We start from the raw sequence: 17,710 nt of genomic DNA on the forward strand, positions 1-17,710 counted from the left end.
AGGTTTTATTGTTTTACAACTATTCCAGCTCGAGTTTTTACAGCTGGGTTGCCTTTCCTGTAATCAACATCTGATGAGGCTTAGAGCATGCATGTGCACATTTATTCTAAAGAATTTCCAATCGTTTGTATATCGGAAATTCCTCCAAAAGCTTCCAGTATTTTAGATAAGGATCTAGATGACCTTGCCATATGGAAGTTAGTCTACTAGTACTGCCAGGAAACCTGAAACATGGCCTCGTGTCTTGGAGTCTGTTTGGTTGTGTGAAAGTTGCAGATTACTGCAAAAATATCGATCAATGAATGTTGACCGAATTTGCACACTTTGATTAGCGTTTGGGTATTTGAAAGCAAGGGGCAGTTTGTTGACTGAAGAATTTCGTCTCATTGGAACATTTCTGTAAGAAAATATTCTGCCAAGAAAACTATATGTGCATTGTATGAGATGTAAATTTTCAGGAATCTGACGTGTGTGCAGATTACAGAAGTTAAGAAATGAGAATAGTGCTTGAGAGTTTTGTGGCTGAAATATTTATTGTTGTAAGAGATCTGTCTGTCCGAAACCATGCTTATATTAGTAGGAAAAAACACATGTCACAGGAATTCAACTCAGCTATTTGGTTTCGCAGCCATGAACACTAGTAACAGCACTACTTTATCACTTTACTACGTGACGGAATAATTGTGCACATAGTTATTACACATGATGATCTCTCATAGTGCATGGGACTACTAGTATACTAGTCTTTACTATAATAAGAGCCGTGTTTGTCCGTCTGTCTGAAGCCACGACTGGATGTGAAAAAAGATTGCATCACACTGGGTTTGAAATCTAGCTGTCTGCTTACTATCCAGCCATGCTACCATCTGCACCACTTGGCTACTACCATACTGAGTTGTACAATAGTTGTACAGATATCACAAATGTAAATGTCTCGCAGAGCTATTATTGTACAACCTACACTACGCTGAGACTGTCAGCGTACTAGTAAAGTATAAAATCAAGATTCTAGGTCCAGCAGTTTGTGATTTCGCCAACCGCTATCATGACTTGTGACTCGGTAACAGTACTTGACAGGTAAATTTAGTGGTTTAATTACGATATATTTATCCACTATCTGAAACCATGGAACAGTAAGTTGGACTGTTAAAAATAAGTGCTAACTTCTTCATCACGAGTACTAACCGAATACCCAGGGTGCCTTATAAATTGACATGGTCATTAGGTGCTCAGGCATGCAGGACAGCATATCTATTTAGACCCTATTTTTGTAGTTAGACAGAGTTTATGCCGTGATGCGATGAGTTGCTACCACTGCTACTGTCTATCATCTACTGCACATCATCTTCAATTTCTCTAGCGGTTAAAGAGCCGCTCGCTTCCAATCAGTATTATGCCTACTATTGATAGCCTGATAGGCCAATCATACTGTATGGTTGGCCGGTCATGGCTTGAGCTGGCATCATTGTGGCCGAAACTGTTGAGCGGAGAGCTAGGGCTGCACTATGGAGAAAAGTGATAGTTTTGCTTTACAATCTTCAGAGGAAAATGGCTCTGCGGTTTCACCTGATCCTGAAAGTGGTAAAACAGGTAAGTGACTGGATATATTTAAGAATTAGTAAATCACGCCGAGCTCTAAAGTTTAATATTTATTGAACAGTTTGGGTTAAAAAATTATTATTTAACCTGTTTAAAAATGAGGTGCTACAACTGACCTCGTGGTTTAGTAACAACAGAAAAATTAATTTTAACTCCAGTTGAAATATTTATTTTAAAGGTAATAAAAGGGAGACATTCAACAACAAGATAGACTTCTTGATGGCCTGTGTTGGGTACTCTGTCGGGTTTGGCAATGTCTGGAGGTTCCCATATCTCTGCTACAAGAATGGTGGAGGTAAACTTGGATTTTTGATGTACAAATATTGCAAGAGGATTTAGGGAGAAGCTCTAAAATGGATCCAGGGTTTTATTCTTAAAGCGAAATCTTTCTCACTGACCCTTGACCCAGTCATATTCATTTGATTAGCTTTGGTATGGCACATTCTTGGGAATATTTCCGGCATAGCCTTGGTATTTCAGAACTCTGTATTCTGATACAGTAATGCAAGCAGCTGACCTTTTGACAAGTTAAAAAGTGCCTATATCTGTAAAAGATATTATTTATATTAAAACTTGGATAAGCTTCTGAAAATGAGATATTTATATGTGAAGTACATGTATCATATTTTTGCTAGCTTTCATCAAAAACATGGAAAACTATATATTTTGAAATCTTCAGAATGTACCCAGTCTGATTCTAGTATTTCTTTTTAAAGTTTCGATCTACATATGATATTGCTCTGTAAGTCTTTGGAGTAGATAGATCCTAATTTTATTTATGTATATTTATGCACGAGTTTCCGATATTTAATAGGATTAGATGCAACAATGGAATCTAGGAAAATTGGAGTACATATTAAGGCAAAGTGGGGAAAGTTTCAAACTTTTTTTGCATTTAAGTTTTGCAAATGCAATAAAAGATTTCAAAACTTGATGCTATAGGACAAGGAAAAATTCTGATTGAGATGCAATCAAAGCCATGAAACATACTTTAGACCTGTTCTAACCGAGTTGTAACCTGACTGAGTAGATTCTTACTTTCATTACTTTTCTACATTTATAGCATTCTTTTGATAACCAGTTTAGGGGGATTATCTTTTAAGATTATCCAACTAGAAGTGTGTAAGATTGTGTCTGCAGTATGATTAGCCATTGTTCCATCCTAAATCTTTTGCTTATCACTCTATATATACTATAAAGTTCTTTGAACTTTAGAAGTTATTTATCATGCGTGTGTGTATATTTGTATTTAGAGTACTTCCCAAAGTACAACGGTGGTTAGATCTTTGTTGACTGTGACTTTATTTCCAACCGACTGTGAAACCTGAAAGGTTTTTAAAAAACAAATTGATTCACAATCTTTAAAGCAAAATTGCTGTCTGAATCAGAAAATGTTACGTAAATTACGTGATATCAAATGTTATAACCAAAAATATTAGATAAAAGACAAGTAAACACAAAACATACCTCTGCCATACTCCAGAATATACATATAAGTTTCTTGTCCGTAATATCGTTAGAATAATGTTTGTTTGTCAATGGCACACACGCAACTGACTTGATCGAGCCAGGTGTCAGACAGTCTTTTGTGTAGTTCTTTCGAAATAATGTCTGATGACAGTTTATAGGTGAAATGAGTAAAAAATGTTTATTGAACGACCACCATGGCAAATGTAAAGGCCTGAAAAACTCATTAAATGTTTGGCGACTCGTGAGAAAAGGCAGCTGTTTTATTGTCTTTGTAAACAGGTCAATCAAGTTGTTCTACAGTCATTTTTTATGGCAAGCGATAATAAGTGCTGTACGTATACATCCTAAGAACTGGTTTATTTTTGTAGATTTTGTGTTTTGCAAACTTTACATATACATTACATATAAATTATTTTTTACCCTGTCTTTAACCAAGGGAGTGGTAATGTCTACCCAAGCTGGGGTCTCTTACCAAAGACTTGAAAGTTTGAGCCCTCCGCAAAGCCTCGAGATCTAAGCCGTTCTCAATACTGTGCCTTTCTGTAAATGACTTGTGTTGATTGTTACCGGTATATACATGTATATGTATCTACACCTATATGTGTATATATACCAATATGTGTATATACATATATATACTTACCATCTCATGCATGATTGTCCCAAAATGATAGTTAACGCCAATAAAACAAAACATATATATATACATGTATATATTTTTCTATTGGCAATAGCTACCACATTGCGACATGCCTGAGATGGTTTCTTCTGTTCAAGTGAATACAAATATTTTATGATGATAGGAGGTTGTGCTTTATAAAGGGAAGTAGCCCTTTCATCATACCAACATAACCAATTTTTTATAGATATATTAACAGATGTCAAGAAATATTATACATTTGCTGATGTTTGACTTTTAAGGACTTGTTAAATCTAATAAAATGTGGCCAATAGTAATTAAAATACTATTACCTCGAACAAATACTATACCTAATGACTAATACCATATGACAAATACTATATCTAATGATTAATACTATACCTAATGACAAATACTCTAGCTAATGACTAATACTATACCTATTGACTACTACTATAACTAATGTCTAACACTATACCTAATGACTACTACAGTAACTATACCTATGACTAACACTATATCTATGGCTAACACCTATGACTAACACTATCCCTAATGACTAATACCTGTTACTTTGGCAATTAAATAGCATCATACTTGACTGTTATTGCTAAAATTGCTAAAATCATAAAGGAATAAATTTTAAATATTTGAAAACAAAGTTGCGTTTTGAAATTAATATGCTAATGCAATAGTTTTTAATGGCTGAAACCACAAAAAAATAAATTAGGTAGTAATAAACTGTCAAATATGCCAAAACTAGCCATTTGATGTTGACCAACCAGAATTACATAAAAAACCATGACCATCTCTACCTCATATACATGAATAGGAAGTTGCAGATGTCTCACCAGTGTATTGCAAGCTGTAATTGGTATGCAGCACATGCGCAAGATTGACTGATAGAATACTGATATTTGAAAATACATGTATAATACCTACTGACCAATCAATAGGTTTGGTCAATTAAAATTGGTTTCAAGCAGGCCTGTATTCCCCGGTTGCTAATGTTAGGCGACTAATTATGAGCATATGGGTGTTTGGAGGGGGCGGTGTCAGCCCCCCAACAAGTTTCTTTCATGTAGGGCTTCAACCGGGCATCTCATGTAAAGTTTTAAAAAATTTTATCGGAAAGTATAAACATTTTTTCTATTATTTGAGATTTATTTGTTTTAGGTGATGTGACTACCATGACGTTTTCAGATTGACATAGGCTAAACTTGACTGCAGTTAATACGCTCAGAAAAAAGAAATCTTTTTCTTTTGAGCGTTTCAACAAAGTTGAATTTTGCCGATTTTATTTTAAGTTCATTCGAAGGTTTCTACCATTGAACTCAAAACCCCTGGAATGGCAGAGGTCATTTGCGAGTACGAAAATCCGGCCTACACCATTTTCAGTTACGTTTTGAGTTAATTTCATTGTGTTCGATGTGAGAAGGAAATCTAATTTCAGATTTAACAGCTATGGAAGATCACTAATACTCCGCTGAATCAATTGAACAGACTACTGAGATTACTACTAATAATTTATGTAAGAGAGAGAAGCATACCTATGTGTTGTTTTTATCGAAATGCTTCATGTGCTAAGTTTTTCCATATGCATTTATGCATATGTAATATAAATTTTAATATAATGGAACAGTTGTTATTTGCCTGGATATATCATTTGCTGGGTTTATGCACCTGTAATACAACAGTTTGTATGAATAACATGGTCAACGAAAATCTATTTTACATCTACTTATCTGATATATCCCACTCCATATGTTATAAATAGGTTTTCTTTTATCAGGACACTCTAAACGTTGTGTAGGAAGAGTTTTCATTAACACCCAGCTAGAAAATAACTATTCAACATGTACATTTCTGTCATTTTTCACCATTTGTTCACAAACGGAACTAGCATTCGATTAGTTCTCCAATATGGTGCATACGTTACGTATCACTATCAACGTAAAAGTCAGGTGATTGCCATTTCAGGGGTTTTAAGTTCAATGGTTTCTACGCTTTCGTTGGGTCATTGCCAAACGGATGTTTGTTAAAACTTGACCTTTTGCAAACCTTTATAAAAATCGTTAACAACAATATTTTACCGATGATGATAATAATGACGCCCAAAAACTATTAAAAGTTGACGTTTATCTCAATGGCTTGGAAGAAAGTGATAAAAACCGTTCCCGTAGCCGTTGGGCAAATAACTGTTCGAGTTAATGATGTTGAGGTCGAGTTATCTAAAAAAATTTATCATTATGTGGAAACGGACCAAACAAATCTGTTCGAATTAACCTTGTGTTTGAGATGAAATGTTACATTTTATCCGAGGGCGAGTTATCCTAGTTTGACTGTACTTAGCTGCCAAAAAATCCTAAAAAGTTGGGGCGGCTCAGCTGGCCAGCCGCCCCAGTGAATACGGACCTGGTTTCAAGCAATAAAATGGAAAGCACACAGGGCTATATCATCTTACTACGGACAGTTTCTCTGCTACCTAGATAAGTGAAGAAATGGAAGATGCACTCATTGAAGCTTGACTTGCTTTTGTTGCTGTTGTTATAAGGCTAGCGAATAATGAGCCTTCTTTATCAAAGGGTGAGGGTTATTACCTTTCTCACACTGTTAACATTAAACCATAATTGTCACGAACAACTTTTATCGTAATTACTAGGTAAATCAGACATGCTGATTCTGATTTTTTACTCAAAATAAAGATTAGTCTACTAACTTTCAGAGTAATGAAGGCTTTTTTACAGCGTTTTAACACCGGTCTCGAAAACAACACGATCGGCACAACAAGCTCCGCCCATAAATACGTGACGTAACCTAGCTTTTTAAGAACAGATGTTACGTAGGGATGTTTAGACCGATTTAGAATAATAGAGATGGGTGTTTTAAAATCCATTAATATCTAAATTCAGCCTTAAAAATAATATCAGTCTTTTCTGAAAGGTAGATAAGCTATTTAGCATTGCATATTTAAAAAAAGCTCGATAACAGCGCTAGCTTATGATAAAACCGGGCTTTTTGAGCTCATTTTTCTCGGCGTTCAGCCCATTTAAACATCATGTAACAAGCTACGAGCAATTTTAAATAGTTTATATACCTTTCATAAAAAACTGAAATTATTTTACAGGCTGGATTTAGATAATAATGGATTTTAAAACACCCATCTCTATTATTCTAAATCGGACTAAACATTCCTAACTTCCGTTCCTGAAAAAGCTAGGTTTCGTCACATATTTATGGGTGGAGCTTGTAATGCCGATTATGTTGTTTTCGAAACGGATATTGAAACGCTTTAAAAAAGCCTAAATGACTTTGAAGGTTAGTGGACCAATCTTTATTTTGAGTACAAAATCGGAATCAGCTTGTCTGATTTACCTAAAATATACAATAAAAGTTGAACGTGACAGTTATGGTTTAAGGAAGCTCGATAGAGAAATAGAAAGATGCTTCTAGTCAACAACTATTTCAATGGTTTAATTGATACATTAATTCAGGTTGTATGGCAACTGAGCTGATATTTGCAACATCACTACTAGCCGCATGTCTGTGGCATCTGCGTGATGACCTGCAGCCATCATCGCATGTCATTTGACCACTAATAGAGAATTTGATATGAGCTATTTAATAACTAACTAGCTTGGATGTCTGGTGCTAAAATGCCCACACAGTTAAAATGTACCAGATCGCAGCCTACTGCTCCCTGTTCTGTCTTTAGGCGCCTTTCTTTTGCCCTACTTCATCATGGTGGTTTTGGCTGGAATACCAATGTTCCTTTTGGAGGTCTCCATTGGGCAGTTTATGTCTGCTGGTGGAATCAAGGTCTGGAACATCAGTCCTCTCTTCATAGGTATTCATTTAGTATAAGCTTTGACTACAGTCGGTTAGACTTTAGTATAAACTTTGACTACAGTAGGTTAGACTTTAGTATAAGCTTTGAATACAGTAGGTTAGACTTTAGTATAAGATTTGACTACCGTAGGTTAGACTTTAGTATAAGATTTGACTACAGTAGGTTAGACTTTAGTATAAGCTTTGAATACAGTAGGTTAGACTTTAGTATAAGATTTGACTACCGTAGGTTAGACTTTAGTATAAGATTTGACTACAGTAGGTTAGACTTTAGTATAAGCTTCAACTACCGTAGGTTAGACTTTAGTATAAGCTTTGACTACAGTAGGTTAGACTTGTACAAATTCTTTTGAGTATTTGATTATTGCTTTTAATTACCTAAAGTTTGTTGCTTTTTGTATGTAACAGTTTTTTTATCTCTTTGTTCCTGAGCAATGCTGACACTATGAGTCAGGTGTCTGTATAACTAGCATATGCTGTACCAGGTGTTGCTCTGTTACTGGTTCATGTGGAAATGTTATAATAGATGTCCTATTGCAGGCATTGAGGATATTATACTAGCTGTAGGCATTGCTCTATTACCAGGTAATGCTGACAGGTTACAACAAGTGTCCTATTGCAGGCATTGGCTACATTAGGCAAACTGTAGACACCTCACTGCTACCAGTTAATGCTGGCAGGTATCATATTGCAGGCATTGGCTTTGCTACAACAATAATCCTATTCTTGTTGAACTGCTACTACAATGTGATCCTCAGCTGGGCCCTTTACTATCTTTTTGCCTCCTTCAGTAAGGTTGTACCCTGGAGTCACTGTGACCATGACTGGAATACCGAACATTGCACGTGAGTGTATAGAGCTAAATGAAGCTGGTATTGGCTTGACCTGCTTGTAGTAGAGGTGATGGGAAGAGATGCTATAGCAACAGTATAGGCCTATTATTAGAGACATGGCAGCAAAACCGGCATATTTAATTTTGAATGCATATGATTGCTGTGGTCTGAGTAACATATGTGACAATAAGAGTGTTAAAACTTATGACCATAGTAAGAGACCCACTGTATAAATATTATGTTACCTTTTTCTGAATTTTCATAGCTTATTAGCTATAGGTTAAAATAGTTTTGATTTTCAAGCTTTATGAATGCTATGCTAGTTCGGTATGATTGTTGTACTCTCACTATATGAGCACTGCATGCTCGCTATATGAGTGATGTATGCTTACTGTATGGGCGCTTCGTTCTCATTGTATGCGCACTGTATGCACACTGTATGCACACTGTATGCACGCTATATGCATGCTATATGAGTGTTATATGAGTGATTTGTGAGCTTTAAATTTTTTACAAACTAGCCAATACAAAGAAGTGAAATTGTTGTTAATAACAGCTTTATATTCATTAATTGTTCAAAGCTATTCAATATTCAATAATTGTACTTGAAACAATACTACTCAATTTTAAAAGTAACAAATTTTCATAATTGCTGTAGAGGGTGTGGTCTGTTGTAGAAGGTGTGGTCTGTTGTAGAAGGTGTGGCCTGTTGTAGAAGGTGTATACAGTTGTAGAGGGTGTGGTCTGTTGTCGAAGGTGTGGTCTGTTGTAGAAGGTGTGGTCTGTTGTAAAAGGTGTGGTCAGTTGTAGAGGGTGTGGTCTGTTGTAGAAGGTGTGGTCAGTTGTAGAGGGTGTAGTCAGTTGTAGAAGATGTGGTCAGTTGTAGAGGATGTGGTCAGTTGTACAGGGTGTGGTCGGCTGTAGAAGGTGTGGTCTGTTGTAGAAGGTGTGGTCTGTTGTAGAAGGTGTGGTCAGTTGTAGATGGTGTGGTCTGGTGTAGAGGATGTGGTCAGTTGTAGATGGTGTGGTCAGTTGTAGAGGGTGTGGTCTGTTGTAGAAGGCGTGGTTAGTTGTATAGGGCTGGTCAGTTACAAAAGAGAGCAGTCGGTTACAAATAGATGTGAGTCAGTGACAGTCAGGAATTACCATTATTTTTTCAATGTCACTGATTGCTCTGTATACGACCAAGATGGAACATTGTCTGTAGATGTTCATTCTTTCATTTGTTAAACCTGTTATTATGTCGGAGGTATTTTCGAACTTTCTATGTCTTCATGCTAACATCTTGAAAAATAGGTATTCCTGCACTAAATTCTGAAATACCAGTTGTTACTTTGATAGTAGGATGAAAATTAACTGCTCTTACTACCGTGTTACGTAACTGGTTTTTCCAGTGTCGAATTCTGTCACATATACTCATTGCTTATGTTGGTCTGGTTGATTTATTGGCTATATATGTGGGTTTCTTGAAATGACAGCCCAACAATGACACTGAAAGGTAGAATAAAATATACCTAAGATAAAATAAATCTTAAATAGATTAAAATCTGAATAAAATGCTTCATTCAGATGATTCAGCGTAATCTGATACGATAAATGGCAAAATAAGCCATTATATTTTGGTAAAGGTCAAAGGTACTACTAATGCTTTGTGGTTTGGGTGTCTCTTTTTTAATTGGAGTAAAGCAGAAAGGTTGTCTATTTAAAAGACTTTCAGTAGAATGAAAACCACATAAGATATAGGCAAGAAAACTAAAGGCTCTTATTGAAAATGTTAGCTGAAACTATATTATAATATAAAACAGTGTAATACAGTATGGTGAAATATAGTGTAGTATAATATAATAATATATACTATAATATTTATATACTAGAATATATATATATATATATATATATATATATATATATATATATATATATATATATAATGTAGCATGATATAATGCAATGTAAATAATTGATTATAATAGAACATTTCTTCTGGGATAATATAGGACATTATAATATAGTACAAATTAATATAGTATTTTAAAATGTAATATAATTTAGCTGAGTGTAATAGTAATACAATATTAATATGATGCAATAAAATGCAATTTAATTAAATTGATTCTATTTTTAAATAAATACAAATAAATGTATAAATAAAGTATTTAACTTCTGCTATATGACGCTACGAGTGTTAAAAATGTCAGCTGCCAAAATTTTAATAATACTCTATTATGGCATTCATATGGTTACAAACTCCGTGTAGCCCAACAAGTATTATATGCAGATATTCATGTAAGTTTGGCTCAATTAAAACTGTAAGTGATAATACAACGTGTTTAGCATGGGAAATATGAATACATAAAAGAAATACTAGCTAACTTTGTACTCAGTGTTAAAAGTTGGACATACAAATCTTACAACAGCTTAAAATTATGAAAAGCTGACTTTCTGTGGAGCGAGCACTTGAGAGGTCAAAGGTTATGCAGTCAATGTAAATACACCCTGCTACTAGCCAATGCAAGCAATATATTTTCCTTACACTGATTAGTGTTGTGATAATAGCAAAAACATTAAATATTTAGGCTTCATCTTAACTTGTATTTCACCAGTCTATATCGATACAATCAAACCAGGCAAATGAGAAAGGAAAATTATTAATAACATGGAAACTCATTAGTATGCAAAGACTTTTTATGATTTAAAGGAGTTCTAGCTATAGAGCAACAAGATGGTTTTAGTGGTTTCAGCGGTTTTAGTTTGTGGATGAAACTATGATGTGAATAGTTGGGTATACAGGATAGTCTGTTAGAGTACATTAGACAGCTCTCTATACTATATAACCAATATGGTGGATGTGTGAGTACATTAGACAGCTCTCTATACTATATAACCAATATGGTGGATGTGTGAGTACATTAGACAGCTCTCTATACTATGTAACCAATATGGTGGATGTGTGAGTACAAGCGCAGGAATACTTCTCTTTGAATTAATTTTGTATAATTTATACTGTTTAGTCTTGTAATGAGAAATACTGGTACTGTTGTGACTTTTATATATCACTGATTTATAGCTTTTTACAATTTGGTTACAAATAGTTTTAAGTTTTTCATTTGCTCCGGCAGCGTAAGAAAATTTCTGAAGCCTAGCGAAAGTGTCTCATTCTAGGGATATTTACTAAAAAATGCATCATCTGGTTGAGACCATTATGTACCCAGCTGTTTTAAGAGACGGCTGGGCTTGTCTTATAAATTAAAAATTATCACCATTTTCACTGAATCTACGAAAGCTAAGATAAAAATGTTAGAATCAAAAATTTTTTTTTGAAAATTCAAGCTATTACTATTTTTAGCAAAGCTATGTACTAACATAAAAAATTAAAAAAAATTATTTGTTTTTTTTTGTAAATTTAAAATTAGGTTTAACTTCAACAAAGCTGAAAAACCAAAACAAAAATGTTAAAAATAGCAAATTAATAATCTTTTTTGTAAATTTAAATGTATCTTATTTTCAGCGAAACTGCACACAAAATCAAAGAGAAAAATGTCAAAAGAAATTATTTTTTTTTTGATGATAACAAATCCCATTCTTTTTTGAACTAATTAAAAATTGTAAACCATTTTAGTTGTGCGCCTGTAAAAGTGGCACACAGAGTTTTAGTTTTCAGAATTGAACCAGTTTCATTGCACAATAACCTAGTGTTTCAAACATTATGTGATCAGAGAGATGAAAAAATGGTGTGATGTTAATATATTATTATAAATTTAGTTTTTTTATGTTAGTAGTTACTAGGACCTTACTAATTTCTACTCCAATTCCACCAGTTCCAATTTCACCAGTTCCAATTTCACCAGTTCCAATTCCACCAGTTCTAATTCAACCAGTTCCAATTCCACCAGTTTCAATTCCACCAGTTCCAATTCCACCAGTTCCAATTTCACCAGTTCCAATTCCAACAGCCTCTTAAGCATGCACTGTGGCAATTCCTGTCTATTTTCGGATTGGCTAAAATTCATGTGTTATTACACAAAACTGGCAAATTCTCCTACAATGACATAACTTATTCACATCTCAAGGACATAACTTATTCACACTGGTAGTGGAGTGTCTCAGCTAATATGTGAATGGCAGTGGGGGAGATTCTCACACTCTTCTATATTGATAGATGAATTCAGCTAATTAGATGCTAATACTTGAGTTACTGTTGATAGCATTATCTTGTTAGATTTGTGGTGATGATGAGCGTGAGAGCGAATCTCTCTCTATAGAATAAACACTACATAAGTGCTAGCCCTCTCTGAAGCAGTAATATGAACTGCAATATTTGCCATGCTATGGGAACTAAACATTCAGATTCTATGGGAAGATAATGCCTTTTCGCCTTTAAAGCCAAAGAGGTGTTGGCTTCTACTGTTTTGTAAATGCATTCAGCTCCTTTTTCACTAGCAACTGTGGTCTAGTGGTGTGGAACCCCTGACCTGCAAACAACAGGTTGGGATTCAACATCCCAAAAGGCCCCTGGCAGTAAAAGAAATGACATCAAACTTAATTGGTCTCTGCAACTGGATGCTTCCAGTCGTGTGGTTCTCTTGCCACTGGACTCGGACATGTCCAGCCAAACTCACAGAGCCATTGTCTGTGTAACAATGGCTCTTTAAAACACAGCCTCTGATTGCAGTAAGCTATGAAGGCATCGGGCTCGGGAGATTGCTTACACAAATTCGCAGGTCATTGAAAACGCTCTGAAACTAGAAAGACAACACTCGCACCATACTTGCCTGGAGCAAATTATTGCTTAATGTTACAACAGCTGACATCAATAAAAATGAGATGACATCAATGACAATAGCAGATTTGTATGGCTATCATTTCAGATCTTCAGCTTACAGTTTCTATAAGTAGAAAGACACATTCCACCAAACAATAAAAGGCCACGCTTGCGAAGTTAGCTAGAGTCATAAACAGATGTGATTTTGTGGCTTACAGTGAACGAACGACTTTCATAAGAACTTCTTGACCTTCTTCTCATCCGCTGCCTCCACACAATTTAAAAGGTCACTCATGTCAAATTTTCAAAGCTTTCTTCTGTGCGTTTTAATTGTGATCAGGTTTTGGTGACATTTATTTTAAAAAATCCTGGCAGTCAGATCATCTCAAACAACAAGCACAATCTCAAATGATAGAACAATATCTTTCCTTTCTGATAAAATCTTTTGATATTTGATGTGAGTGACCCTTGAAAACGCGCGAGTTTGTCAGTTAAATGTTGACTTGCAACAAACTTGACATTACTATTATTTGGTATCAAAAGGTTCACCATGTCTTACTCTACTGTGTTGTAGGGGCAAAATATGTGGAAATGTGATTACAAGCTCTTAAAAGCTCATAAACGAACAGTTAATCGCAGCCATCACGAAAACGCCGTAAATTGGAATCCCTTTCCAAAATGGCTCATGGGATGCAGTTGAACACGATGGCTTCTGTTTACAATTTCATGCAACCTCATTGGTTGAAATATTTTCACAAATGTACTTCACACATTCAATAAAACCACGCCTATTGTCCTTCCGCGTCTATTTTATTATCATTGTAATGCTGTCACTTTCAGCATTGATATCTTAAAACCTACAGTAAAAATTCGTTTAATTTTTTAACCTTCTCTCGAAGGAGTGCATATCATCATCTGATGAACATGACGAACCTGTTGGTCACCTGTGATAGTCGAAAAACGCTGCAGAAATTGTTCGCGCCCTTTGGCAGAAAGTACGGGTCACATGATCAGATTACGACTAGATGATTAGACCAGGCTGAAAGGAAACTGTAAAGTAGCAAGCATCTATATTTCATAAGGGCTTACTAGTAGAACCTGAAGTGTTTGTCATAAACTAGTGCTAAGAGACGTTTTATATTGAGCCTTTTATTGGCCTTTAATTTCACTTCACGTGTCAAAACAATAACCACAATGTTTGAGTACGGCATCGAAATAAAGAGATTCTAAACTACAGCGTTTTCGTGATTAACTCTTTGTTTTTGAGCTTTTAAGAGCTTGTAATCACATTTCCACATATTTTGCACCTACAACACAGCAGAGTAAGACATGGTGAATTTTTTGATCCTAAATAACTGTAATGTGAATTTTGTTGCAAGTTAAACTTTAACCTTGGGAGATCGTACAGATTCTTTGTCTGCTCCTCTGTGGTGCATGTTAAATGAAATATGTCGTTGACTGAGTAAACAATGCGCAATATCGATGCTTATGTGAAACGATTAACTCGGAATTGTCCTCCAAACACCACTTTTGATTACAAACAATTCACATGATAATTACTCTATCTATTAGATGCAGATCTGCAACAAATCTAATGAAATATTTTTTTAGCTCTAACGGGATTTTCAAACTCACCTGCTAAATAAAAATCAATCAGTTATTTCAGTCTATAGGCATTTACAAAGATTTACACACTCGGTTTTAAAGATGTGAAAGAGGAACCATTACCAAGCGAAACCTTCTACAAGTTGTCACATACCATCATGTACTCTATTCACTGCAAAACTATTGCAAACGAATAGATATATATATATACATATACACATATATATATATATATATTTATATATATATATATATATATACATATATATATATATATATATATATACATATATATATATATACTATATACAATGTATATATTGACTTTATATACTATACTAATATATATTGAATATATATATATCAGATACACAGACTCTACATGTATACAATATATATATACCAGATACGCAGACTCTATATGTAGAGAATATATATACCAGATGCGCATAGTCTCTACATGTATAGAATATATACACCAGACACACATAGTCTCTTCAAGTAAAGAATATATATACCAGATACGCAGACTCTACATGTAGAGAATATACATACCAGATACACAGACTCTACATGTATAAAATATATATACCAAATACGCAGACTCTACATGTATAGAATATATAGGATACCTATACCAGATGCACATAGTCTCTACATGTAGAGAATATATACACCAGACACACATAGTCTCTTCAAATAAAGAATATATATACCAGATACGCAGACTCTACACGTATAGAATATATAGGATACCTATACCAGATGCACATAGTCTCTACATGTAGAGAATATATACTAGTTTCTCAACTGTAGCTGCATGTTAACCAATAAGTCACATTCAAAATTTATTTGTTTTAATGTTTTTTTCTGTTTTTATCAAATAAAGGGGATAACTTTTGCACATTAAGCTGACTGATTGTGGTCTATGTGTGAATGAAATTAATGAATGTGATGCAGATAGTCCAATATACTTTGACTAGTACCAACTCCCGACTTCGACTCCGAGTCCGTCAAAGAGGGAGTATGATCTCTGCTTAGCTTACTGGAAACAGAAGCTGTGCATGTTTCTAAGAGAATTTTCTTACAAACAAAGGCTCTGTGATCTAGGCCAGATATGTCTGAGTCCAGGGTTGAGGGAATCTCTACAACTGAAATCCTCCCCAGTTGAAGTGAACTTTTGTGGAATTTAACATTAACCTATCATTCACAGGTCAGGGGGTTCTAGGTTACGGCTGCTCTCTGATGAAGTAACTATAAGCACACAACTAAAAACATATGTAGCACTCCAAAGCTGAACAAAGTTATTGCCAACAGTTATTCTCAGAGTTGTTTGACAAGTACTTATTCAGCTTATAGCAAAGCTAAAACTTTTTAACAAGCGATCAAGGGTTTACTTTTGTCTACATTATATTCGAAAGACACTATTAGAGTGCAGTACTCATTGTTATCAACAAGCATGAACTACAGTAACTGTAGGCTGGCTTTGATCTTGTTTCCATGACACAGCATGCTGCACATTTGGAGTTGTGGGCAAGTCGCATTACCCTGTTTCACTGGACATTTGCAAGTTGCAGCATTTAACGCTAGATTGGCTTCGTTAAAAATAGCAGAGTTCGTGCTAATTATCGATCCTACAGGTCAATAGTTAGCCACAGTCCTGTCACGCTTAGCAGCATTCTGAACATTAGCACATTCGGAACTGCTAAAATCGAAATAAGAAAGACTGAAGTGTGAAAATGTTTAGAATGGAATAGTCTGCATGATATTTGAAAGCGCATCGTTCACAAGTGCCGTTTCCATCGTTCACAAGTGCCCTTTTTATCAATCGCAAGCATGAAACATTCGATAAAGATTTGTGTTATGCACAACACGCTATTATGTGCAGACTATATTTATTTAATGCATCATTCGCGAGTGTCGTTTCTATCATTTGCAAACATGATGAATCTGATCAAGATTTGCGAATAGCAAAACCTGTTAAACTTGCGAATTTTTGCCGTTTGCATGATGCGGATCTCCTGCGGATTGGCTCAAACTGGTCATGGAAACATAATGTATGTCACAGCCCTGCAAAATAACTGTAGATTACCTCCTAAAATATACTATTACTGTCAGCTAAAAAATCAGGATCTTAGAATACAGCTATAAGTTGACAGATAAACTAGTGTTTACCAACGGCTAGTATTTTGCTGTTTTTGTTAAAAAGGTTTAAAAGGTCAGACAGACAGTGTAGAATGTTGGTAACAACGAATTAGTGAGTCGATTTAATATCGAAGCTTGAGAAGGTTAGAAGGTCAGTAGTTTAACAACGCTATCAAACATTATTATTATTTATGTACTATAACAATATAAATTTTACTTGTATTACAGCACAGATTGGTCAAAGTTCACATCCAAGTACAATGCAACTGCAGCACTCGCTAACATAACAGTGAACGGAACTGTGTATGGTAACACAAGCTATTACGGCAATGAAACTCGATTGGACTACTACACAGATCCTGCTACTGAATACTGGATGTAAGTGTTCATTTCTCATCTTAGACGGAGAACCTTCTTATCCATGCCTAATGTTTTGTTTCATTGAAACGAAGATATGTGGATGTGCATCAAACTAATGTACTATAACTTCACATAATAAATGTTTTCTTTTGCGAACAGAAATAGTGGACTATATCACGCATTATGGGTTATGCCATGTATCTGTTAACAGTGGGTTATGTCATGTATCTGTTAACAGTGGGTTATGTCATGTATCTGTTAACAGTGGGTTATGTCATGTAACTGTGAACAGTGGGTTATGTCATGCATCTGTTAACAGTGGGTTATGTCATGCATCTGTTAATAGTTAGAAATAAAAGATAGACTATATGCCAATGCGCTATACAAACTGTTAACAATTAACTAGGTAATAGGAAGTTATATAGAAGTTGAATGCTACTAAAATAT

At 35.0% G+C, this 17,710-nt stretch overlaps 1 protein-coding gene across 1 annotated transcript in view; it reads left to right on the top strand.

The window, feature by feature from the left end:
• Positions 1-1,471: 1,471 nt before the first annotated feature.
• The window catches only part of LOC137401560 (sodium- and chloride-dependent taurine transporter-like), a 33,707-nt gene continuing 17,468 nt past the window's right edge, over positions 1,472-17,710 (top strand). The window contains exons 1-5 of the mRNA XM_068087981.1: positions 1,472-1,590; positions 1,778-1,894; positions 7,425-7,556; positions 8,253-8,403; positions 17,132-17,281. Of these exons, the coding sequence (XP_067944082.1) occupies positions 1,506-1,590; positions 1,778-1,894; positions 7,425-7,556; positions 8,253-8,403; positions 17,132-17,281 (635 nt within the window). The 5' untranslated portion in view covers positions 1,472-1,505. The remainder of the gene's footprint in view (positions 1,591-1,777; positions 1,895-7,424; positions 7,557-8,252; positions 8,404-17,131; positions 17,282-17,710) is intronic.

Source organism: Watersipora subatra, chromosome 8 (genome assembly GCF_963576615.1).
Source record: "Watersipora subatra chromosome 8, tzWatSuba1.1, whole genome shotgun sequence".
Taxonomy (NCBI): Eukaryota; Metazoa; Bryozoa; class Gymnolaemata; order Cheilostomatida; family Watersiporidae; genus Watersipora; species Watersipora subatra.